Source organism: Chelmon rostratus, chromosome 23, assembly GCF_017976325.1.
Source record: "Chelmon rostratus isolate fCheRos1 chromosome 23, fCheRos1.pri, whole genome shotgun sequence".
Lineage (NCBI taxonomy): Eukaryota > Metazoa > Chordata > Actinopteri > Chaetodontiformes > Chaetodontidae > Chelmon > Chelmon rostratus.
The window spans coordinates 14,220,494-14,244,944 of NC_055680.1; the positions used below are offsets into that span (position 1 = coordinate 14,220,494).

Consider the following 24,451-nt stretch of genomic DNA (forward strand, 5'->3'; position numbering starts at 1 on the left):
TGAAAGAAAATAAGAGATGCAATGATGGGATATCATAAGTGTGAAAAATTAATTACTACTAAATACATAATATTGAAATTTAAACACCATTACAGAACTATCAGTCTTTCTGCTTCTGTAGTTTTAATTATAAACATGCATGCATGCATGCATAGCACCTGCCTCCATACTATACATGCACGGATTAGCTCCTGTACTGTTTGCATGTGATCAGGCTTTCAAACCTGCAGCGGCGTCCACACGAGTTCCGTGACAACTCCCAGAGGAAAGAGGCCACACCCCGCCCAGGTAACACAGGTGATCTAAATGAGGACGCGCTTTCTGAAAGAATGCACAGCTTTGAGGGTGTGTGGATGTGATCCACTGATACCCTGAACCGGTTCTTTGTTCCCCTGTTGAACTAAAACTTCCCCTGAAATCAGAGCAGGTAAGTGTAGGCCGCAATCCAACGCCTCCGAGGTCCGCCTCAGTTGTGGCTGAACCGGTTTGGCATCTCCGCGCGATGCAGTGGAAGTGACGGCTCGTGCTGTGGAGCTGTTTTTAAACTCTTCCGCTGTTGCTTTGTAACTCGGTGTTGTTGCGTTTTGTTCGCCGTTGTGTTGTCTGGGTTTTCGCACCGAGGTAGGCTCCCCGCTCCTCTCATTGTGTCGTTGCTGGATGTTTTTTGTGTTGTCAAACATTCCTCTGCAGCCGCGGACACAATGTGCCGCGCTGTTCGTGACGCTCTTTTCTGTCAGAGCGGCCCACACCAAACTGCGCTCAAAATTCCTCCAGTTTAAAGCTTTGTCGCCTGTTTGCAAACGTACACGTTGTTAAAAGCGACTTCAAGACTTAACACCACTTAGTTGGACGCATTTTTCAATTCGGCGGAACCCTGATTACAAAAGCATCACCTGTACCAAAACAGCCTAACTTTTTAGGATGCACTGACTTCACTCATAGGCCTTCTCAGCTAGTGGGAGGGCACTAGCAGGTGATGTGGCCTAATTAAAGTGGAAACATTACTAAAAAGCGCTGTATAATGAATCTGATACTAACCGATTTTGTCGGTAAACTTATGTTTTCACAAAAGAACTCGAATCATACTTAACAACCTTTGCAAGCTGAGCAGTTATACAGAGTATCTTAAATTGCCAAATATTTGCATTGAGTTTGGTGTGTGTGGGTTTGTCCACAGAAAGAGGGCAGCAATGACCTTGGCAGCTTTAAAACTTGTGCTTTCAAAAACAACAGCATGGCTATGTGGTTATCAGTTTGGATTTATTTGGAGCCATTGTTTCTTGCCTCATCGTGTCTTCATGTATTTTTCAGCATGAATATGTTCAGAAGAGAAAAAGGCTCAACAGCCCCATCTCCGGTGGTCCCACCTAGACCCAGCCAGGAGGTATGTGTGGGTGTGGGTAGAAGGTGATGTTGTGATGTTGTTTGCTTACATGTGTCCTGCTAATGGAGGCTTTCATTCGTCACCAGGATCTAGAGAACCCCATCACGCACAGCCAGAACAAACAGGATGCAGGAACGGCTGCAGCCTCACAGGTGAATGTTCAGAACAACACACACGCACAACTCCCCACATTTTGACTGTCGACTTGAATGTATCAGCATTTTCCAGCAGTAGCTGATATTTTGTCATAATTAATCTGTGTGTTTTGTCCAAACATCAGAGGACCGGGGTGATGGGAGTTATGCAGAAGGTCAACCCGTTCAAGTCTACCTCTCAGGTGAAACATGAAGCAGCAATTGCTTGAATTATGGGGATTTCATGTAAATTCATATGATTAAACCTTCCTTTTATATCCAGGCCCCGTCTGCAGTCAGCAAAGCTCCTTCTGCAGAATCACTAGAACAGCGAACAGACTCCACACAGGTGAGAGGAGCTCAAATATAACTTATATTGCTCTTCTTTTTTAAATCATTAATTAAAAGCAGCTCTCTAGGCGACATTTCCTGTACCCAGCACAGCTAAACTCTGACCTGACTCCTCTGTATAAACGTGTGTACTTGGTTAAGTTTTTGTTATTTAGCCTCGGCTGTCAGGCGCAGGTGGTTTGTGAGAACTGTTTTAGCTGTTGCATGCTATATGCAATATCTTTTTATAAGAGCTTTGATTGGCAGCTGATCAAGGTGGGGCTTGGTGTGCCCCTGCTCTGCACTGTGGTTGTACCGTCCACCTAAAGGAAACAGTAACTTCATAAAGGACCACTCAGACTTCCTTGTTTTGACTGTACCCACATGGGATACTTAATTATAATTTTGGGGGATTTAAGTATCCATATTTGCTGTCATGGCACCAATCTGTGATGGACTTCACCAGTTTAATGTGATGCATATCAGTAGAACTGCCTACATGTGGATCAGCCTCCCACCATCAAATGTTTTTAAATCCAGGCTAAAAAAACACTTGTTTTCTCTGACATGAGGTGATTATGTCAGTAGTCACCTGAGCTGCATGATTTTGTTATAATTAATCTGTGTTTTGTCCAAACTTCAGAGGACCGGGGTGATGGGAGTTATGCAGAAGGTCAACCCGTTCAAGTCTACCCCTCAGGTAAAACATAACACGAAGCAGCAATTGTTAGAATTTTGTGGATTTCATGTAAATTCATATGATTAAACGTTCCTTTTATATCCAGGCCCCGTCTGCAGTCAGCAAAGCTCCTTCTGCAGAATCACTAGAACAGCGAACAGACTCCACACAGGTGAGAGGAGCTCTCTGTAAAGGAGGCCTTGAATTCACTTTTCTTTCTTTTATTGTGATTAACCGTAGACAATAGATGCAATAGAATGTGAATGTAAGATCGTGACGGATTACGAGCATGACAAAAAAGCCACCTGAGCTCCATGACGTGTTGTTGTGTATGTATTTCTTTGGTTTAATCTCAAAAGCAACTGATGTAAAAAAAAAAAAAAAAAGACAGCACCTATTTTAGCTGAGCAGTAAAAGCACAGGGTGGAGAACAGTACGAAGCAGCACCACCTGAAGCTGTTTGGACACCATTTACACATTTTAAAGTGTTTCGTATCGAGATAAAATGCAGATAAGATTCAGACACTTCCACTTAGCCACACACTGTAGAAAGATTACATCAAGCATTGGTATAATTACCATTCTGTGGTAATGGAAACAAAGTGATTCTTATTTTAGGATGATTATACACTATTAAAAGATAATTAGGAATACTATAGTCCATTTCTGCTAATAGATCACCCTAAATCCTACACACTGAGCCTGCGGTCTTAATTCATTCACTGGCCAGATTACAAATCTGTTTATCACATTGAAGATGTGCATAATCTTTAAAATAAAACTCCTCCCGTAGTGTAACTGTGTCAGTAAGCAGCCTGTGGAAACAGCCACTCTGGTCTGCGTCGTCTGTCCTTGTGATAACAGAGCAGCTTAAGTTACACTGAAATTAGCTGGTTCTCAACTAAGCATGAAGAAAAACAGCTCCGACGATCCGCACATACAACCGAGTTCATCGAGCCGCTTTAGCATTTATCTGATCACTGATCAGTTCGATCGCTACGGGGATTTGGGAACGTGAAGATAACAATAAAACGCTTGTCTCTCTTGTTCAGAAATGACTCATGTGCTTTTGTCCGTCTATCAGTAGTTGTTAGCCAGCTGAACTGCTGTTGCTGTAATTAAACTGCGAAAGTGCAGAGGTTGTTCGTCTGGCGGTCCGGGAAAACAAAGACGCACTGCAGTCAGATTTGCAATCTGGCCACCAGGCACGTGTGGCTGAGTGTATTGCAATTTTACTCATGAGACACAAGAAATGACAAAGTGTAACTGAGGCCACAGAATGAATGTGTTTTTGCTCTTTATTATCATGATAGATGATTAATTGCCGTCAGTCAGCGTCCCAGCTGTTTGTTTGGGAATCATTAGTCGGGTGAATCAGTTCATGAAATGTCTGAAACGTGTATTTCAGAACCCTGGCGTGCTGAAAGGGGTCATGCAGAAAGTCAACCCTTTCAAGTCCACCTCCCAGGTAACCACAGCATTGTCTGCATGTCACAGTGGCGATGGTAACAATGGTAACGGAGGATCTATGTCAGACAATAAGGTGTCCACTCAGCTGGTTTTCTCATGCAGGTCTCAAAAGCGCCATCTTCAGAGTCACTGGAACAGGGAAAGGCTTCAGACTCTAATCAGGTGGGTGAACGATGATGATTTCCCTTTTCCAGAGGCCCGTTTTACTTATACATGGCCAATTATCATGTTATACAGTCCACAGTATAGACTGCTTAGTGCCAGGAAAGAGTGACCCTGTGTGGTTGTGTTTCAGAATCCTGGTATGTTGAAGGGGATGATGCAGAAAGTCAACCCGTTCAAGCCTTCCACACAGGTACCTTCTCTGTGACCCCTGACCTGTAAATCTTTTCACGATTGCATCCAAGATGCGACTGTAGAGCTGACTTTCTGATTAATGACACTCTTTGAAACACTTAGTGGCCTGATGAAATAAAGCTTATCTTGAGTCAGGTAGCTTCGCTGCTCCCTTCATACTCCTAAATTGGCTTTAATCTCAATAATCCAAAAGCAGAAATTTTTTAAACAGGGATTCATAAAGGTAGAAATGTGCGGTTCACCTGTCAACCTTGTCTCGGCTGTAGGCGCCAAAGAGCGATCCTCAAAACGATTCTGCACATCCGCCAGAGACAGAAAAGGAGCTTCAAGGCAAACAGGTAATCACAAAAAAAAGTTTCATTCGTATGGTTCTGGGGTTAGTTCAGTTTGTTATGCTTAGACTTCCACTGTCCAATTAATGTATTTATCGTTCAGAATCCAGGGATGATTGCAGGAATGATGCAGAAAGTCAACCCATTCAAATCCTCACAGCCAAAGGTACCAGCTGTTACACTGGTGACACTCATGGATGTTTGGGATAGAAAAAAAAAAATCTTATCAACTGTTCTACCATTTTTCTCTGCCTTGCATCTGGTCTTTCCAGGACACGCAGCCTCTGCACAGCGACCTCTCCTCCAGCGATGGAAGCTTGGCCGACAATAACAACTTGCCAGAGAAGCAGGTGCAGACCCCAGCCTTGAGATTAGCTCCATGCAGGCTTGTTTGGATCAGCCGAATTGGGATCATTTGCTAAATTAACCAGTGATTCGGTTACTGTGCATTGCACTGTAGAAAGTAGCAGCTTGCATTGCCATCCACCTGTGTTATTCTTGTTACTGCCACCAGATGGCGCCACAGAAAATAAGTTCAGTCTGCAGAGTGAGCTCTACATGTAGTGAGCTTCTTAAACATCCTCTGTTGTATCATAGCTAACAGAATGTGATGAATGCATTCACTTCATTGTCTTTTTGTGTAATTTCTGTATGTTTTAGAACCCTGGGATGTTCAAAGGGATGATGCAGAAAGTAAACCCCTTTAAGTCTTACACACAGGTACTGTGCAGGAGATTAACCTCTTAACTTAAAATGCAGTAATTGCATGTTTGATTAGAAAGACCCGGCTGAAGAGACAGTTCAAACAAAGGCAAACACTAGTTTGTTTTACCACGATTTTGTTGTGAGACAGATGCCAGACGACGAATGTGAGACAGACTCTGCGGTTTCCAGCACAGCTTCCTCATTCAAGACACAGGTACGAGTTAAAATTTTGGCCTTAATCATAAACCACATTGATAAAGATTCTAGATAAAGAATCTATTTTTGATGTCTCACGTTTGAATCTCGCCTGCTTAACTCGGCGTCCAGTGGTCATAACTCGTATCCACAAGGTTGTGTGTCTGGCCCTCATTTCTCATCAGGAATCCAAAATGAGTCAAAGCGAGCACTCCACCAGCTCTGAAAGCTTGGACGACAGCGCCATAGAGAGACATGTAAGCTTCCCAGATTTACCTTTTTCTCCCCAATTTCTTAAATTAATCGTGATGAAAGTTGTCGTGTGCTTTAAATCTAACATACCAAGCGCAATCTCTACCTGGACGGCTGTTCCCGGCGGTAAGTCTTTATCCATTGTCTTCTTCAATACTTAGCAGTAACAATGACAATGACTGCAGTCGAGACAGAAAAATGGCAAACATCTGTCATAGGAGAAGCACACAATGTCGTAACCTTACCGGAGGAAAACAATGGCTGTTCAGTTTCAGGAAGGTCATTCACCTAGTGTGTTAACGTGACGCAGACAGTTCTAGAAATGAAACTGACGCATTTGATCTGAAGTTTGATAATAACTGTGTAATAAAAGGGTGATTGTGGTGCGCTCTGAGTCATTAGGAAAAGATGTAGTAAATCTTATACTCCAGTTGTCAAAACCAAGGTTTTATACCTGGATCCCTACGCTGAATACCAGCGCACGATTTTGATCTCATCTGACGCTTTATGTGAGTCATTTTTGAAGCCACCATGTATATAACCATGAAACCCCCTAAATCAAAATGAACTAATCCCTCAACGTCTCCACAGTCTATCTGGTATACTGATGCCGACACCAGCTGTGAGGTGAAAAGCCAGCCGACGGAGGCACCGAAGAAAAGAACTATGGTACGTAAAACAGGAATTAGATCAATTTACCACGTGAAGTGCTACTAAAAGCTGTTGTACTGTTTCACCACTAGCACTTGTCAATGCTCATGCAGGAGCTGTGCAGATGTGAGGGCACATTTATGCTTATTTCTTCTCTAGACTTTCAGAATAAAGCGGATCCTGCCCAGCGCACTGTTCGGGTCCGGCACAAAGGTACCACTGAATGTGTCAGTCCACTCCAAAATGCTGTAGTTTAGTTCCATCACATTGAGGGATTTCTTTGTGTTTAAAATTCACACACTGGACTATTGCTTTGTTTCCCTTTTTCCCAACATTTCTGTATTTTAAGATGTTAGTCCATCATAGGGTCATATTGCAGGGTTTTGTTTTTTTAATATTTCTTCCTGTTTATTTATGCTTTGCTTCACAGGACTCTGCAGCAGCACCACCTGACGCTCCCCAGGTGAGTAGGCATGTGTAAATAAAAAACCAACAACAAGTTTCAGTGCAGTCACACATGGACCCAATTTATTTAGAAAAACAAAGTGCAGTATAGAAAATGAACAAAAGGTCACATGACTACAGCTGAGCTGCAGTATAGCTGTTTTCCCTACATTGCAAATTACAGTTGGTGCTTGTTGAAGAAACATAGTCACACGTGAATCACTTTAATGAAACTATGCAAATAAAAACACACACGTCAACACGACTGCTCCAATAAACAAGTCAGGGTTAATATTTTCATAAAGGGTGTGTGTGCTTGGAGGATAGGCTTGTAATTCCTTTTCCCGTTAGAGTATATTTTGTACTGCCTTAACCTCACAAAACCATAGAGGCCTGTGGTTTGTCAGCTCAATTGTGCTGTGTATTTTCCCATGCTTCCCTTTCATTTCCTGTTGGCAAGTGCATCCCTTTAACACATGGCAGCTCTTAGATGACAGGCCAGCCTATTGAATCCTATTTTTCTTTTTCACTTAAAACCTTACTTGGAAATTTGGTTAAAAAATACCAGTGGCTCATACAGTTCTGGTTATTTGAGTGGGGTGTATGTTTGTTTTTAACTAGTTAAACTAGGTAATGCGTATCTTTTGGGTCTCTCTTACACAAAATGAAAGGATTTAATCATTAAACTACTGCCCCGTGTCATACGCTTGTATCTCCGTGTCATACAAGCGTATGACACGGAGATACAACTCGTAACGTGACTTGACCAAAAGAGAGAGTGAGGAAGAGGTATGACTCTAAATTAAAGCCGGTTATTCTCCAGGTATTTTCATGACAGGTAATAAAAGGTTGTAAGCAAAAAGCCTGAGCATGCCTGGTATACTGGAGGAAATCCAACACCTCACAATATGTTCCAGCTAATCTCAATTAGTATGAAATAGGAATGAGCCACATTTAATATCTGCTGTTGAAAAGACGTGAATGGCTTGCTGGTTTGAGGTCTTCCAGTTGAGGCATTGTACTTTTTTAACCACCTGATACCTGTGGCTTCCCTACCGGGAACCTGGATCTGGATCTAGATGCTTATCCAGCCTGTCCTACAATTATGGTGAGACAAAGACAACTGGGAACCTGATGTGGAGTGAAGACATCACATGGCATTCTGGGAATGCACTTTTTTTATGTATTTGTTGCAGTGAAAGAATTTCTGTAGAAAGTCATTTCTAGAAAAGGTTTTTCCTTTTATTTTTATTGGTTTATTTGACAGGGATGGAACATGCTAATAGACACCGCTGTAAATGCAAACAAAAATTAGATAAGTCATACACACAAAACACCGAAAAAAAACCCCATCAGACATCAGTGTACTACATTGTCAGGTACTATCAAAACATGCAACGCACATAATCAGCCACATGTTGCCAGGCATGCAAAACAATACATTGAAATGAATGTCAATATGTCGTTTAATCATTTTACGAAGGTAATCTGGCATTTTTATACTGACACGTGTAATGTAGCCAATTAGCTGAAGTTGTCGTCCATGCTAATGTTTAACAGCAGAATAGCATTGTTGCGTTAAACCTCAATGGGAACAAAGGATGCAGATGAAAAGTTTCAACCGCTGGATGGCAGCAAAACAGGATTTTTCTGATTTCTATGTAAATAGTACCATTTAACACGTACAAAGATTGTTTAGTGTGCTGCATTTTTCGGTATAGGAAACAGTTGAAGTTCAGGCGCTCGAGATGGCTGAAGTACCAGTGCCCAGTGAAGGAACAGTCCTGGACCCTCTAGACGTAAGTTAATTTTTGTAACTTAATCATCACACGATGCTTGTTTCATGTCTCAGTGTACATACAGAATTAACCCACTAAGTTAAACTTCACTTTCAGGATGAGGAAGGCCTTTTAGCGTGGTGGAGAACAGTCGAGGGTACGTTTGATCTTGATAATGTTTTGTTGATTTAATTGGTGATCCTGTTCATTGCAGTTGAAACTTATCATTTCTGTGTGTGTTAGGCTGGGATGAGTGGAATGAGGCAAATCAGAATGATGAAGCTGAAGAGTAAGTAGTGCGTTCACTGAAGTTATGAATTTGCACTAGTGTTTTCTAAAACTTTAGAGCAGCACTAGCCAATACCCAGACAATGTAATCCTATATTAATACCTTAAAGCTTGATTCTATCAGGCACGATGCGGCAGCTGGACAGGCAGTCAGACACCGGAACATTGTAGAGAATCCGGTAAATTTGCAGACTCCTGATCATATATGGCATTAACTAAAGCACAAAAATAAAGGAAAACAAAACAATAAAATCTGAGTAAATGAACAAAATCAGGCATCCAGACCTCTTGTAGTGGGGTACGAAATTGCGCAGAAGGTGACGCAGCTATGCCCAGTGCAATCAAGATGTTACAAAAAAAAAAAAATTTTCTCCCTATCCTTTAAATTAACGTTAAGAGGCTACCCTTCATGTCCACATCATGGTTAAAATTCACCTTTTTTATACTTTACTGTTTCTCCCATGATATATTTTCTCCGTTTCCCTGCCTCAGAGTGGTGGAACACGCAGCTGATCGCGTCTTCATGGCAGCTCGTCTTTTTGTTCGCTTCTTCAACCAGCGTGGCGCCTCGCTGCAGCAGCGTATCCTGGAGCTGCTCGCTTTGGCCGATTCAGCTGACATTTTCCATAAGAAAACGGTCACGGCCAGCGTCGGCGGCGGGGTGGCCAGCGTCGCGGGCTCGATCACTACCATTACCGGCCTCATCCTGGCGCCCTTCACGGCGGGAACGTCGCTCATCGTCACCGCCGTGGGCATCGGCGTCGCCACAGCAGGCGGGGTGACGTCTGCTTCGGCCAACATCACAGACACCGTCCATTCAAAGACGGACCGCAAGAAGGTGGAGAAGATGATCCAAGACTACCAGGAGGAGATGAAGGACATCAAGGAGTGCCTGGAGTTTTTGCAGGTGAGATGATAGAAGACGTTTTTTTCTGATAGTTTGCATCATGGTATGCAAAGCTTGAAAACACTGGTAAATCGTAATCTCCCAATCATTTGCCTTTGAATGTGACAAATTTGCCTCAGGCAAAAAAAAAGTCTAAATTGTCTATAAAGAATTCTACTAAAGACTACTAAAGTAATCAAAGCCTGCATCTGTACCGGAATTTTATTTTGGAATTTCCTGTTAAACTGCATTATATTGTCTATCTGCAGTTTAGGATTTTAATCCTTATATAAAATCTCCCTCTTATCTACCTGACAGCAAGGGATGGAGACACTTGAAGAGTGGAACTTCGAGCAGTACACTGAGAGCATCTCAAAGAAGCACCTCAACCAGAACGTCAAACATGTAATGAAGGAGGGCGGCCGGGCCGGCAAGGCTTTGCTGATCAACACAGAGAGCCTGATTAGTACCGTTCAGGTCCTCAGTGTCGCAGGAGGCGCTGCTAAAGCTGCCCAGGTGATGAGCGTTACCACTGGAGTCATGTCAGGCCTCTTCTTGGCTCTCGATGTCTTTTTCCTGGCCAAGGACTCCATGGAGCTGAAAAAGGGCGCGAAGACGGAATTTGCGACGAAGATCCGTGAAGTTTGCAAGGACCTGCAGGACGGGCTGCTGGAGCTGAACCGCATCAAGGAAGAGCTGCAGAAAACCATGGATGGGATAGAGGTGGAGGTAGAGGAGGAGGAGGAGGAAGATAATGAGGAGCTGTTGAAGTCTGAACTGAAGAAGCTTGTTGAGCTTGAAGAATGAAGGACAGCGGTTCAAAAACCAAAGGCCTCACTGTCTTAACCCTAAAACTAGTGTCCATTTAAAAATGTAGTTTTAGCTGAATCGATGCTGCAGTTTTGGTAGTTTTTACAATCTTTCAATTGTTACTGTTTCTTCCAAGAGCTATTTTGTAGTAATATTTTAAATATTTATATTATTTAAAGTAGTCATTCTAATGAAATGTGCTAAAGCAAAACTTGCTGTATTGTCATTTGTTGAAATAATGCCAGTTTCTTCAATAAAAGTGGTTTCCTGCTTATTTTCCATTACACTACATTTCTCAGTTAAAGGAATGGTAGGAGCTCAATACCCAACCAATTAGTAGAGGGAGGGGGAAAAATGTAAGCACGGGATTCAGGGGGTGGACGAGGCGTCAGCGTCTTGTGTTAATAATGCACACATGAAGGAGAGAAAATGTCGAAAGCCCTGCCTGTCTGCCTTTTGGAGTTTCCGTTGATGAATTCCTCCTGTCACTGGCTGTTTACAACCAACAAGTGAATTATATACCCAGCGCTAGCTACAAAGCATGACAGCTGTGGCAGGTAGCCAAAAAAGGTATCACGTACCTTGGAAATAACTGAGGTCATGGAAAAAGAACCAAAACACTTTGTTAATGTTGGGGCTGAACGACTTCAGACATCGCAATGTTACGTAATTCTCAAATTGCAAAAGTGTTTTTTTTTTTTTTTTTAGGTTTGTGTGATTTGTAACTGGACATATTGATTTTTCATATTAAAGTTGAAGTTACCAATATTCTGTGTGGAAGGTTTTTACCATGTGATAAAGATATTTTTCATTCTAACACTTGCAGGCTGGTCTAGGAACAGTTTATTTGTTGACCGTATCCAATGTAATGATGGTCATACTACAGAGTGATTTATTTCTCATGTATAGTAAATAATACAGAGGATAAGGAATTAAAAAAAAAGAATTGCATACACAATCCCGATATTGGTCTACAATATAAAAAAATTACATTATTTCCCGTATTGTTCAGCCCTCTTTATCATCTATATTTATCTGCTTCTTCTGAATGAGGAAGTATCCAAAAATAACTCTATAAAAGTGCAGGCTAGTGTGTCAGGACCACGTGTTTTCCATTAAATGAGGTCAATAAAAAAATGGGCTAAGGAACACGATGCAATGGGCATAGCTTCACTTTAGATTAAATATTGGACAGGGAGAAGAGGGTCAACAGAGTAAATAAATTTGTGGGAGGATGGGTTCACCTTTCTTCAAGTCGATGTCAAAACAATACTCACGTGGCCAGTCTGTACGTTGATCCGGTTAACTGTTCTGATGTCCACACTGATGCTTCCATGCTTACATGTCGAGCTGCAGAAGAGTAAGACCATAAAGGTATTTGACAGTAAAAAGGCTAACTTTGAAAAATTCTTTGATACATTAAAGCAAAAAAACTTTTCTACTTTAGCTCAACTGATTTATGTACAAGCTGATGACTGGAGATTTTGTTTTCCAGCACTTGCACTGAAAATGCTTTACAAGGGGATCTCTTTGCAACCAGTACAGACAGGAAAAACAATTACAGCAACCAATACACCTTTAATGTAGGCAGGGATGCGCAAGTACTGTTTTAAGATAGACTTGAAAAAATGTGAAACTAAAATATTAGTAGGAATTCTATATACTGTATGTGTATGTGTTACCTGCTATAGCTGGAATACAATACAGAGTTTCCATATTGCATCCACATCCAGCAAAACCACAGCAACACCAGCACCCAGTGGGATCTCTGGCCATCTAAAGAATGATAAGAGTGGAGAGATTCATACAATCTGTAAGCTCATCTCATTCAATGCTATATTTGAAATGTAATCATGCAGGTTTAACATCACACAAATACACCAATTCCCCATTTCTCATTACAAAATGCAAAGAATTCGATCCATGCGATTTGCCAGTGATGAATTTTAATCAACGATTTTGTGTTTCCTGATTCTACATAAGCAAAACATCACAGTGAAGCAATGCATGAGGCATTTAAAAAGACTGTAAATTCTGATTTAGGGTGGATTTTTACTTTTGTGTCTGACTTAAAAAAACATCTCAGCAGAAGCAATCACAGTAGAATAATTGAGAATCTTTTAAGAATAGAACAAAAGAACAAAATAACTGACCTCTTTTACCCTGACACACTTAAAGAAATAGGATTATGGTGAAGGTAGGAGATGTGTTTTGGCAGTTTAACCTTTCTTTCTTTGTTGTATTATTTGATGGAGTTTTTGAAACCTGAAGAGGAAGTATATAATATTTCACAAGAAAAAAAAATTCCAGCTTTTCTTGGTAACTTTTGTTTAGTATCAGATTATTTCCCTGTTCGGTATCCAGTGTCATTTGGAGCTGGTTCGCTTACAACGACTGTGAGACCAACGAATCACTGAGCGAACTGATTAATTATGAATGTGTTAAAATATTAGACCTTAAATGATATTAATTTGAATGTTAAGTGCTTATGGAGTTATATTATTTGACCTCTGCTGTTCAGAAAATTAGAAACTCGTTTGAGTTCAGTCAAAACTGCACTGTAATTTACCACAAATATGAGCGTACTTCAACTTGTACTGCTTTCAGTTTGTCACTTCATAACTGTGCAATGTAGAAAATGTGAAAAATTCTAAATATCTTTCCTTTTTGCATTGCCTGCAGCACCTGTATTTCTAGGGGTTTCCTCTAACTGGATGCAACATATACGCTCCAATTGTCTAAATTTAATTAATATATCTTGTATCTTTAATTAATCGTATTTATATGCTTGTTTCAATTCAGTTTTATTTTCTATCTTTTAAGTAATTTTAAACTTTTAGTTCACATCACTCTAAATGACGGACCATCTTCTGTGATTTTCTGAGATTAAATAAAGGTTTGTGAAATATGTAGGTATAATATTTGCCACTTGATGCTTGGACCCCCAACTTTTTCCTTTTCTGAGTAAAGGGAGGAGAGAACTTTGCATTAAGTGTTTCCAGTAACAGCAGCACTAGGAATGCAGCTATGACTTTGGAACACCTTGTCTGTCTTGATCTTCAGTGGTGACAGGCTAAATGCTCCAGACTGAATGAGTTACCCACCAGGAATGGTGCTCCGTATGCGCTCACGGAGGAGGAGTAAATAGTTTCAGTGTTACAGTAAATTAACTTTACAATCATGGGTTACATTCGTCATTGCAAAAAGCCTGCCTTTATTCTAAGCTGGAGCGCAGAACTGCTCCAGCTTGTTTGTAGTGCTGCCAAAACGTCATCTGCACTGATTGCAGCAGTAGTTTTTAGCAGCAACATTTCTTCACACAGCATCTGCAGTGGTACCAATGGTCATAGTTACAGCAGCAATCAGATTTATCAGAGCGGTATAAGCAGAATTGCTAAACAGTTTAACAAAAGCAGAAGATCAGAAACACAGCAAGAACTTCGTGAGCACACATCGAGGGGACGAAAACAGAGTTAACATAAAGAGAAACTCAGAGGCCACACTGGGACCCTTGAGGATGGAAGAACAAACAAAGAAACTACAAGATCCGTCTATTTTAGCCATTTCACACAGCATTAAAAAACGTATACATGACTTAAGCATACATACAAGTAGTTAATTGGACTGTAATGATCATTTAGTTAACGGCCATCTAATGATTTAATTGTCTACCCGTTTATTTTATGCCACTGTAAAGACAGTTTATTTGCCTGTCTACCAAACAGAAGCACCCTGGTCTATCTTTCTCTTTTCATGGTTTAGACTGCATGGTGACAGCTCAACCTTTAATCAGCCTCCCTTTGCATAAGTAAACACTTCTGTTTTCCTTGATAACACGGATATGGTGCTATTTCTTTACTCGTCACAAAAGTCAACAAGTGTCATGTGACATGGGCTTTAGAAATACATTTTGTCTCCAATGTGCGTGCGCGTATGCAGACTCAATTCATGTTGAATGCTTTACTCTCAATAGAAAGCCTTCTTTTTGTGGTGGTGGTGGTTCAGTATTCGTTTGCGTCAATGCATGAATTCCATTCTGACATGTCTGCCTGTTTTTGTGAATGCCAGTTAGATTAGACTGTCAGAATGAATAGATGTTGACAGGTGACGGTATGTTCTTAACCATAAATGAGAGGGAGACTGAGACAAAGAGTGAGACAGGCGTAGAAGAGAAACACTTTACTTACTTTGTGCTCAATTATTAGGCAAGTGAGTGGAGATCAACACCCCATAAAAGGTGTGTATAATTTTCAAGCAGCTTCTTTTTCTCAGGCAAAATGGGCCAAAAAAAGAGATTTAACTGACTCTGAAAAGTCAAAAATTGGAAAAAGTCTTTCAGAGGGATGCAGCACTCTTGAAATTGCTACGATATTGGGGTGTGATCACAGAACCACCAAATGTTTGGTACAGGTAGTCAACAGGGTTGCAAGAAACGTGTTGGGGAAAAAAGACGAAAATTAACTGGCCAAGAGTTGAGAAGAATCAAATGTGAAGCTACCAGGAGCCCTTTATCTTCCAAAACTGTCATATTTCAGCACTGCAACCTGCCCAGAAGTACAAGGAGTTCAGTGCTCAGAGGCATGGTCAAGGAAAGGAAGGCTGAAACCCGACCACCGCTGAAGGAGACACATAGGTTGAAATGTCAAGACTGGGCCAAGAAATATCTGAAGACAGATTTTCCAAAGATTTTATGGACTGATGAGATGACAGTGACTTATGACGGACCAGATGGATGGGCCTGTGGCTGGATCAGTAACCGGCACAGAGCTAGACTTTGACTCAAACCCCAGCAAGTTGGAGATGGGGTACTGGCATTATTAAAGATGAGCTAGTTGGACCGAGAGCACGGTAGTTGTTCAATAATAAAATCAATCCTCAAAAATACAACTTGCCTAATAATTGTGCGCACAGTGCAGTAGATGCCGAGAAGTCGCCTGTCTGGTTTTCAGTGGAACTCCTGAACAGAAACTCAACCCAATGTGGCAGTGATGCCAATGAACAAGCAGGGCTGGATTTTTGTGGATTCATTATTCTTGAAACTTGATAAAACACGACAACCCGACCTCAGATTTCACAAGTCCACAGGGTCAAAAGTATTCTGTTGCAAAGCATCCTATTACAGATCAGAAATCCTTAATAACCAACAGCGTTATGGTTATGTGCAGAAGCAATTTAAATTTATCTGGCTAAAATGTTAAGCAAAGTTAAAGTTACATGAGATTCATGATGTTTGGATGATTAACTTCTCACACTGGTTTGCACATTCCTCAGCCATTCTGCCTTATCATGAAAGCCTTTGTTTACTAATCTTTCACAACATCATGTGTTTTAGGTCGTTGGCAGCAGAAAAAGTAGTCTGAACATGTTGACGAATAAGGTGACAGAAAGAGTAGCTACAGAAACAACACATAATCCAAAGGAAAGATTTATATTATCAGCCAAACTAAAACGATTGATTGCAAACACATTCAAGTGTTTTCTTCTTTTGCCTCAGAATCAACAGATAGAAAGTTAGAAATGTTTTAAAGGACAGCTAAATTTAAAGTACAGTTTTCCAACTGTAGCCAATATAATTATTTAATGCTTTGCAAAATCTCAAAATTTCACCATACTGCACTGCAAAAGAGTCCAGGTTTCTTAAAAAGAGGACTAGAATAAGGCAGACTGACACATTAGAATAATGTTTTAAAGAAAGAAAATCTATAAAACAGGTTATTAAATTATCTTGCCTCACAAAAATTTCACCGTTTGTTTTGAAAAAGACAAATATGATTTAATAAAATTGAATTGTTTTCTTTTTAACACTATTCCAGAGGAATCGTAACAAAACATCAACGGAAGCATCGGTTAAACCAAAATGCATTATTACATGTAGTAATACCAGACTTGGCAGCACCCTTTATCAGTTAAACCTGTTCCAATACATAATGCCCAACCCTTCTACTGAATGGGCATGAAGTCCAAGGCAAACAAACTCAACCACAAACTAAAATGAAGCCTCAAAGTAATTACCTATGGCCTGCATTTCACACCACTGTGTTTTTGATCTCTGTGTATGAGAGCTGGAACTTTTTTAGCTCAATTATCAATAAAAATACTTCACGTGCAGCACAATCAGGCCAGGAATCGTTAATTAGTATTTCCTGAATGACTCTGAATCGAGGACTACACACTAGAGTAGATGATTAGCTACTAGAGAACAGACTGGGAGATACTATCTGATGAATCATAAGGTAATAATTAGTTCACAATTATCTGTGAATCAAAATAATGACTATGATCTCTTAGTTCCTGAGTAACTCTGAACCAGGGCTGTCAATGAATATTCTAATCCGTGGTGGATGATCTGTTGGCACTGCATGGCGGACAGGAGCGGTGATTTTTATTTTGTTTCTGTCGAGTTTGAATCAAGTGCGTTTTACAAGGATTAAAGGATTGCTTCTGTAAATGGAGTCTGGTGGCGAGAGCAATGAAGCGGCTGTTCCTGGACAAACAAAAAGGATCTTACTCTTCAACGAAAAGGTCTGTCTCTGGATCCTTTCCATCATGTTGCCAGATACCTGAAATAACAATCTGAGCCTGTCAGTGGCAAAAAGAAACACTGGAGGTGTGTAAAGGCCCCGAGGGATTACATTGCAGCCTGTTTAGCAGCTGCCTGCTGCAGCGTTCTCACTCAGTACTGAACCAGTTTCAATAATTGTCGATTCCTACAGAAACGGAGCTAATTTTTCTAGCAGATAATCGAGGTTATTTTCGGCCTCTTCTCTTAAACTCTTAGGTTCAGTTTATAACTCCGAACTTAGACTGATGACTGGTGACAGTTATTCATCATTGCATCTTATAGGAAAAGGCTGGGTGGGCATCTCTCACAGTAAGAGGGACGTTGTGTAAAATGTAAAGAAAACAGAATAAATTGGAAAAACAGAATGTGTTACATACCGCTAAATTCAGGATCAGTTTCCTATGCTCTGCTATTGCTCTCTCTTGGTCATATATACGAGGCAAAAGACCATACCTACTTCAATTCTAACTACCATCAATCACATGCTGTGTTGTACTGATTGGATATTTACTCTAGAAAAGGAAGGAGTAGGTAAATATTTGTTTCCTGATATTTGCATACATTTTTAGACATTTTGTTCTAAGTAAGCACAGTCTATGCATACAGCTATTATAAGGCTGAGTGCTCCCATATACTGATCTCTCTCAGAGGAAATGCAAAAAAATCTATTTGCCATGATAAAAGCTCCTATATGCCCTAAATGAAAAACACAGACTAGTTGGAGATAGTTAGACTTGCTATTATTTGCATTACTCAAAAAATAATGAGGCAGTGGCTGGGGAAGAAATGGGGCCCTACGCACAATGCTTTATATGTGAATAGGAAGGGATGACTTCTGAGGCTTGACAACAAATCTATTCCCACACCTGACGCAGGACATACATACACGGTGCCACACAAGTCTAAGTCAAAACAACCTCTGAGGCCCATTTCCATCCAGGAGGCACCCTGCTGTTATGAAGAGGACTCTGAGGAACAGATTCCACCCTTAGAGAAAAACAGATCACTTCCTCATGCCAACAGCTAACATGATGAACAAAATGTCAAATACGGTCACAATCTCCAGAACTCCAGAAGTTTCTCACAGTCTCTTAGTGACTACTTGTCTTGTTACACTACCTTAGTAACATACTGCACGCAGTATTTCTGGTGCAACATGCTGAGTAAGAATTAAATATTTTGGCTTGTGTGTGTTAACGTGCTCATCGCTGATTCACCAAATGAATATGCGCTGAAGCAGAACAGTTTCATATGAACCGAAATCCTTCTCTACCATGACAACCAAACAGAAGTAGCACAGCAAGGACATCACCAAGACTTTCATGCCATAATATGACTCACTGTCTTTGCCGTTGTTTATTTTCCTTGCGTCAATTGTCCATAGCATTCTTTTGTTCAGAAACATTTACTACGTATTCATGATCATTATGTCATGCTACTGGACTTCTGCAACTGTTGATGTTACTCTATTTTGCGTATCGTCACTGTCATTGTGTTACAACCGCAATGTTAGGTTTTCCAAAGTGTACAATTTTTGAGTCAATGTGAAACATTAACAATTCCTCGCATGACATAAAAATACAAAAATCCCATGATTTGATGAATGAGGTTATGTATGACATGGCATGGCATGATGCTAAATGTAAGGCAGAAGAATTGTTGTTTTTCCTGCTTTTCTACAACCCCAATTACAATAAGTCCTTTATACAATCACATGTTTCATACAGTGGTGAACGTCGCCCCACCCATGCTTGAGAACAACCCTTTGCAAGATGCATCTTTCATGAACCTGTTTACCTGTGGAATGTGTAGAGCATATAATTTCCCTATGCATCACACTTCTGGACATTTACAGTAATGCTTTCCTATATCCTTATCACGTCCACTAGCAGAGAGAAAAGCAAAAACCAATGTAGGAGTGTGTCACATGTACTTTTCTTCCGCAGTCCCTTGACAAAATACTGCACGTCCTCTCCTGTGATCACTCTTATGTAAAATGTGCAGACTAACCGAAGAATTACCACTGTCCATTATAAAAGATTGACAGTTCAGAGTTGCCTGGACTTGCCTGCTTGATGATTAGGGAGGGTCCGTGTTTATAAGAAACTGCCAAACACAATGGTGATATTGAAGCGTACACTGCGCTGCCACCGACAAACCAGTTCCTGACATTGTGTCAGCAGTCTCATGTTTCATTTACCAAGCCGTGCCATTTTCAACATGCACACACTCACACAACCACGTTGCCTGAGTTTCAACATTATGACCCCTTACGTCAAGATGACATTTTTTAAAGACATTCGCACCGGTGGAGGTATGTGTGCAGAGACCTCATCTCAAGGAATGCATTTTGCAAGTTTGCAAGATGCATATGCTTTGCACTTTTAAATGAAACTGCACTGCAAAAAGCTTTAAAGCTAAGTCTGATAAAAATTCTTACTTCAAAGCAATACATGCTTGTTTTTGGTATATATTCTTACCAGGCAGTTTCTATGTTAACTGACCTTATTTACTTATTTGGTATGGAGCCATATTTTAGAATATTTCCCCCTTTTTTCTGTTTTTTTTTTTCTTGTTTGTTCCAGTGTGGTCTTAGAATTGGCTCAGAAAGAGGATATGCTCTTTACAAATCACTATGTTACAAGTCACTGCTTCCCACATCTGGATTACCACCAAAATGTAATAAATTAATCAGATTAGATTGACCATTGATTGTCTGGAGATTCATTAAGCATATCTAAAGCTTAAATATGTGTCATATTTTTACATTTTTAGAGTCATTATAAAACTATGACATTGCTTTACATGACAGTACTGTGTTATTGCTATATAAAATATAAGAACCACCCAAGGGGACCCTAGACAGTCAAAATGGTGTTTCCTTGTCTTCATCATGTGAGGCCTCAAGGAAGTAATGCATTTAGAAAATAAACTCCAGCACAGACAAAGAGGGTTAAATGTGCAGTGACATGGCAAAATACATGAGTGCTTTCCATCACACACGCCCTTAAACTCATGTTCTCCACCCCACCCAGCAGAAACATCATCCATGATGTCAGAGGGGGGGGGCTCTGATGTCATCATCCTTAGTTTAAATAGTGACACAGAGTGAACAGGTGCCACATCTTTACCTGGGATCTCATTAAGACCATTAGACCTGCCAGCAGTCCACCTATAAGCCACAGCTGAGGGTAAAACTACACAGGATCTTCATTTCAAGGAGCTGCACCGCTTTTTGCTTCTTAAACCGATTTCACCCTTCACTGGAACTAAAGACAAGACCTACTGGTAGGCTAAAACAGCACACAGGCAAGACATAATTGACTTTTCTTAAATTACTTCTGGAGCCAAACCATACGGATGTAATTCATGTAATTTAGGTTTCTCTTTGTATTCAATTTAGGTTTGTTAGCCAAATTTTTGAAATATTTGTTCTCAAAGCTTTTTCCATCAAATTTTCAAAAATGTAATTATCAATAGCAATTAATAATCATAATAAGATTAAGTAATAATTGATTGTTATGAGCATTCCAGTAATACTAAGTAAAATATATTAAGATAAATACAATCTTATATTTATATTTTAGATTCTAAATTCTAATTTAGGAATAAAATTTAAATTTACAGCAAAACCACAGTGAAATTACTTGTTAGACATGTGCCTTCCTATCGTAACGGAAATACAGTTATGTGTTCAATATTGTTAAATTACTGATTTACATATTGATTAACATTTCTATTCCAATACATACTCACAGTAGTGATATATTAATGGTTCGCAATTTTTGAAAATTAGCTTTGTTTTTCAAATGACTTACTACTTATAGTATAAAGTAAATGTAATTAAAGGCACTATCATGAAATATGGTTCTTCTTTAGTAACATCTACGGTATGTTCTGCTCCACAATGTCCAACAAGAGTAGCTTACCACTAGATGTTGGTAACATGTTCATGCTGTGAGGTTAGGTTTACTTTGGTCCATGTTTACTAAGATATTTCACCTTTAAATACTTTGTCAGAGCTGATACAATCTCTGTTAACATATAACTAACTGTAGATGAAGTGTCCCATTATATTATTTAATGGAATAATCTTATCCTGCCTACTTTAGGTATGGACAATAGACTACTTCTCGCCGTCCTGTTTGTGACACTGTCCTGGATATCTGAGGCAGGGGCAAACAATGCAACAAGTGAACCAAATACGGCAATGGCAACCGACATGACATCGGCGGGAAACAGCATAACAAGTGAACCAAATGCGACAATGGCAACCGACATGACATCGGCGGGAAACAGCATAACAAGTGAACCAAATGCGACAATGGCAACCGACATGACATCGGCGGGAAACAGCATAACAAGTGAACCAAATGCGACAATGGCAACCGACATGACATCGGCGGGAAACACCATAACAAGTGAACCAAATGCGACAATGGCAACCGACATGACATCGGCGGGATACACCATAACAAGTGATCCAAATGCGACAATGGCAACCGACATGACATCGGCGGGATACACCATAACAAGTGATCCAAATGCGACAATGGCAACCGACATGACATCGGCGGGATACACCATAACAAGTGATCCAAATGCGACAATGGCAACCGACATGACATCGGCGGGAAACACCATGACAAGTGAACCAACTGGGACAATGGCAACACACATGACAACAGAAGTACCCACCACTGCTTTAACAGCAGTGCCCCCACTGATACCCAACATCACAGTGGAAAATCTTGAGGTGAGTGATGCCAAACAACTAACAGAGAAGCTCAGTGGAAAACTATAGAACGTAACAGAATCGGGTGAAGTCCCTTTCATTGATAGTGTTGAACTTTATCAAATAAACATTTCCCACCATCTTAAATGCTTCTTGTCTCCCTTGCAGACAACTATTTCTAACACAGGATGTGGGACCGAACAGCTCTGTGCAGCTGAGCCTTCTTCATGCAACCCTGCCAGTTCAGGATCATGTTTCTTTCTTGCTGCTAAGCAGCAAAGTGGTCAAAACTTTGATTTTGAGCTCTCAGGGGAGTCAGAAGGCTACCTCGCTGCCTCCCTCTCATCTGACAGCACACTGGTATGTCAAGTTCTGTCATCAATTGTTTGAAGTTATATGTGTAAACAGGTTTTATTCACTATTTCTCGTTTTGCAACGCAGGGAGGGAACGACACAACCTACGTCTGTGCAAACGACAATGGTGTTGTTAAGTTCATTGGTGCTGTCCTCGACAATGGCAAGCTGACAGAGAAAGAGGTGAGTTCTACCTGCGTCAAACTAATAGTGGGGGCAGAGATGAGTGAGGGTATATTGTTGGTGGCCACTTTCCACAGGGTGGCCTGTCATGTGCACTATAATACATAAATTCATGTAAAAATTGATATGAACAGCAGAAGATGCAGCTGATCGAGTGTGTCTATGAACCTAATTTCCATGTTTATACTCCAACTTCCTTTTTGTTCTCCACATCAAATACTGAACAGACATTCAGGATGTACAGAATGCCACACCTATCCTTTTTAAAACCTGCTCCTCAAGTAATAGCAAGGCAAACATTAATACAAATCATCACCATCTGCAGGATATATAAATATTTGTGATATTGATACTCCACTGAAAACTCATTGTCTTCTTTGTCATCTGTCTTTGCTCTCCAGCTGAACGTGAACACTGTAAAGGGCAAGGTCACTGGAAAAACAATCCAGTGCACGTTTGCTGCCACCGTACCAGACCCAGTTGCTAGAACAGCAGGTTTCTCGGTCTCAGTCTCCACTGGAACTTACAACAGCAGTAAGCTAACATATTAGAGATAAACACTCACATCACATCACTTTTAACAGTCAACCAAGACTCACTGTCATAAACACTATCACACCTAATATGTTAATATTTTCCTTTGCTAATAAAACATATCAGTGATCTAGTTTCTTTTGCTTGTACTCTCAGGTTCTGACCGTCTGGGACCCGTAAACACCCAATTAAAGAGCCCTGTTGTAGATCTGACGAAGCCTAACACCGTCGTCATCAATGAGCTTGCCACCAACACCACCACATCCCCCAATACCACAGACTCTAGCTACTCCTTTACACTCCAGCAATCAATGACACAAGGTAAGCATGAGAGATAGGGTTGCTTTCCTCAAAAAATCCCAGGAATTGCATGTGTTTGTACAAGCCTAATAAGCGTCTGTTATCCCATCTTCCCCTATAGCTCTGCTGATCTCTGCAGGTGTGCTGAGTCTGACCATGGTCTAAGGAAATGGAAACCCCCATCAGTCAAGACAAGAAAACCATAACTTTCCTATTCATATTATACATGTGCCACTGAATATAAACAGTTAAACATCTCACAATGCAGCCCTGATAATTAAAATCATGCTTAAGTTTATGTCAACTCACTGCAGGTGAAAGTAGGAGCGGCATAGGGTGGTCACTCTTCTTCCACCTTCTGCAGACTGCTTTCACATCTGTTCTAGGCTAAGAAACAAGTCAAGGTGTAAATCAATCTTTGAATGGCAGTACTTGGCTTTCACCAGGAGATGCTTTAGACAAATTTTACTATTTAAGCCCACATTATGAACGACAGGCAAAAACCTCATAACTTGGTGACTCCATGTAACGGTGTTGCTACTGTTGGAAAATATCTGTTGGTAAATTTCAACAGAGCATAAATGCAAAAACTTTTGTCAAAAAGCTGAGGGACTACAGAAGAACTGTTTGTTAACCTTATTTTTCTTTTACTATCTCTCAGTATATGCCTTTATGAGTGACAATACTCATGTTGCTTTGCTTGCTTTGTCAATACACATTTACATTCATGTCTTATGTTTCTTGTGGCACACATCAGACAAGCAGAGAGACAAAGTTTTTCTCCCCTCTTGTCACTCATAATGAAGCCAGCAAATGGTAGACATGTGTGTTTTGTTAAATTGTTATTCTTTTTGGTGTGAATGTACGTACTGTGGATCATTTAACAATGTTTTTAAAATGAAGCCTAATATTATTGATATTTTCATGTGCATGTATGAGCAAGTGCACATGCAAATGAGCAGCTGCATATACAGAATGCTTGTTATGATACCAAATATTGGTTAAACTGATTTTGCACATTAATAACAGAATGCAGGACTTCAAGTTTGTATTATATGTTTTTGAAATAAATGTTTTTCCCAAACCGG

General features: G+C 40.4%; 2 protein-coding genes across 4 annotated transcripts; both read left to right on the forward strand.

The window, feature by feature from the left end:
• The first annotated feature begins 288 nt into the window (after positions 1-288).
• Positions 289-11,393, forward strand: si:cabz01007802.1. Of its 2 annotated transcripts, none has more exons than XM_041964861.1 (24): positions 289-427; positions 1,312-1,384; positions 1,471-1,536; positions 1,665-1,721; positions 1,802-1,867; positions 2,492-2,548; positions 2,634-2,699; positions 3,936-3,995; positions 4,100-4,159; positions 4,293-4,352; positions 4,621-4,692; positions 4,790-4,852; positions 4,959-5,036; positions 5,347-5,406; positions 5,540-5,605; positions 5,772-5,843; positions 6,430-6,507; positions 6,649-6,702; positions 6,920-6,952; positions 8,655-8,732; positions 8,829-8,868; positions 8,955-9,000; positions 9,492-9,906; positions 10,204-11,393. In XM_041964861.1, exons 2-24 carry the CDS (start codon positions 1,313-1,315, stop codon positions 10,690-10,692), a joined length of 2,208 nt encoding a protein of 735 aa, XP_041820795.1. In that variant the 5' UTR covers positions 289-427; position 1,312; the 3' UTR covers positions 10,693-11,393. The 2 variants fall into 2 exon arrangements, with proteins under 2 accessions (XP_041820795.1, XP_041820794.1); XM_041964860.1 differs by lacking the exon at positions 289-427 and adding an exon at positions 487-621.
• A 9,001-nt stretch (positions 11,394-20,394) lies between these two features.
• Positions 20,395-24,451, forward strand: LOC121626391 (sericin 1-like). 2 transcript variants are annotated; one of them, XM_041964873.1, is made up of 7 exons: positions 20,395-20,566; positions 21,370-22,013; positions 22,161-22,352; positions 22,434-22,529; positions 22,931-23,063; positions 23,220-23,384; positions 23,485-24,451. In XM_041964873.1, exons 2-7 carry the CDS (start codon positions 21,372-21,374, stop codon positions 23,526-23,528), a joined length of 1,272 nt encoding a protein of 423 aa, XP_041820807.1. In that variant the 5' UTR covers positions 20,395-20,566; positions 21,370-21,371; the 3' UTR covers positions 23,529-24,451. The 2 variants fall into 2 exon arrangements, with proteins under 2 accessions (XP_041820807.1, XP_041820806.1); XM_041964872.1 differs by having other exon boundaries at positions 20,395-20,545.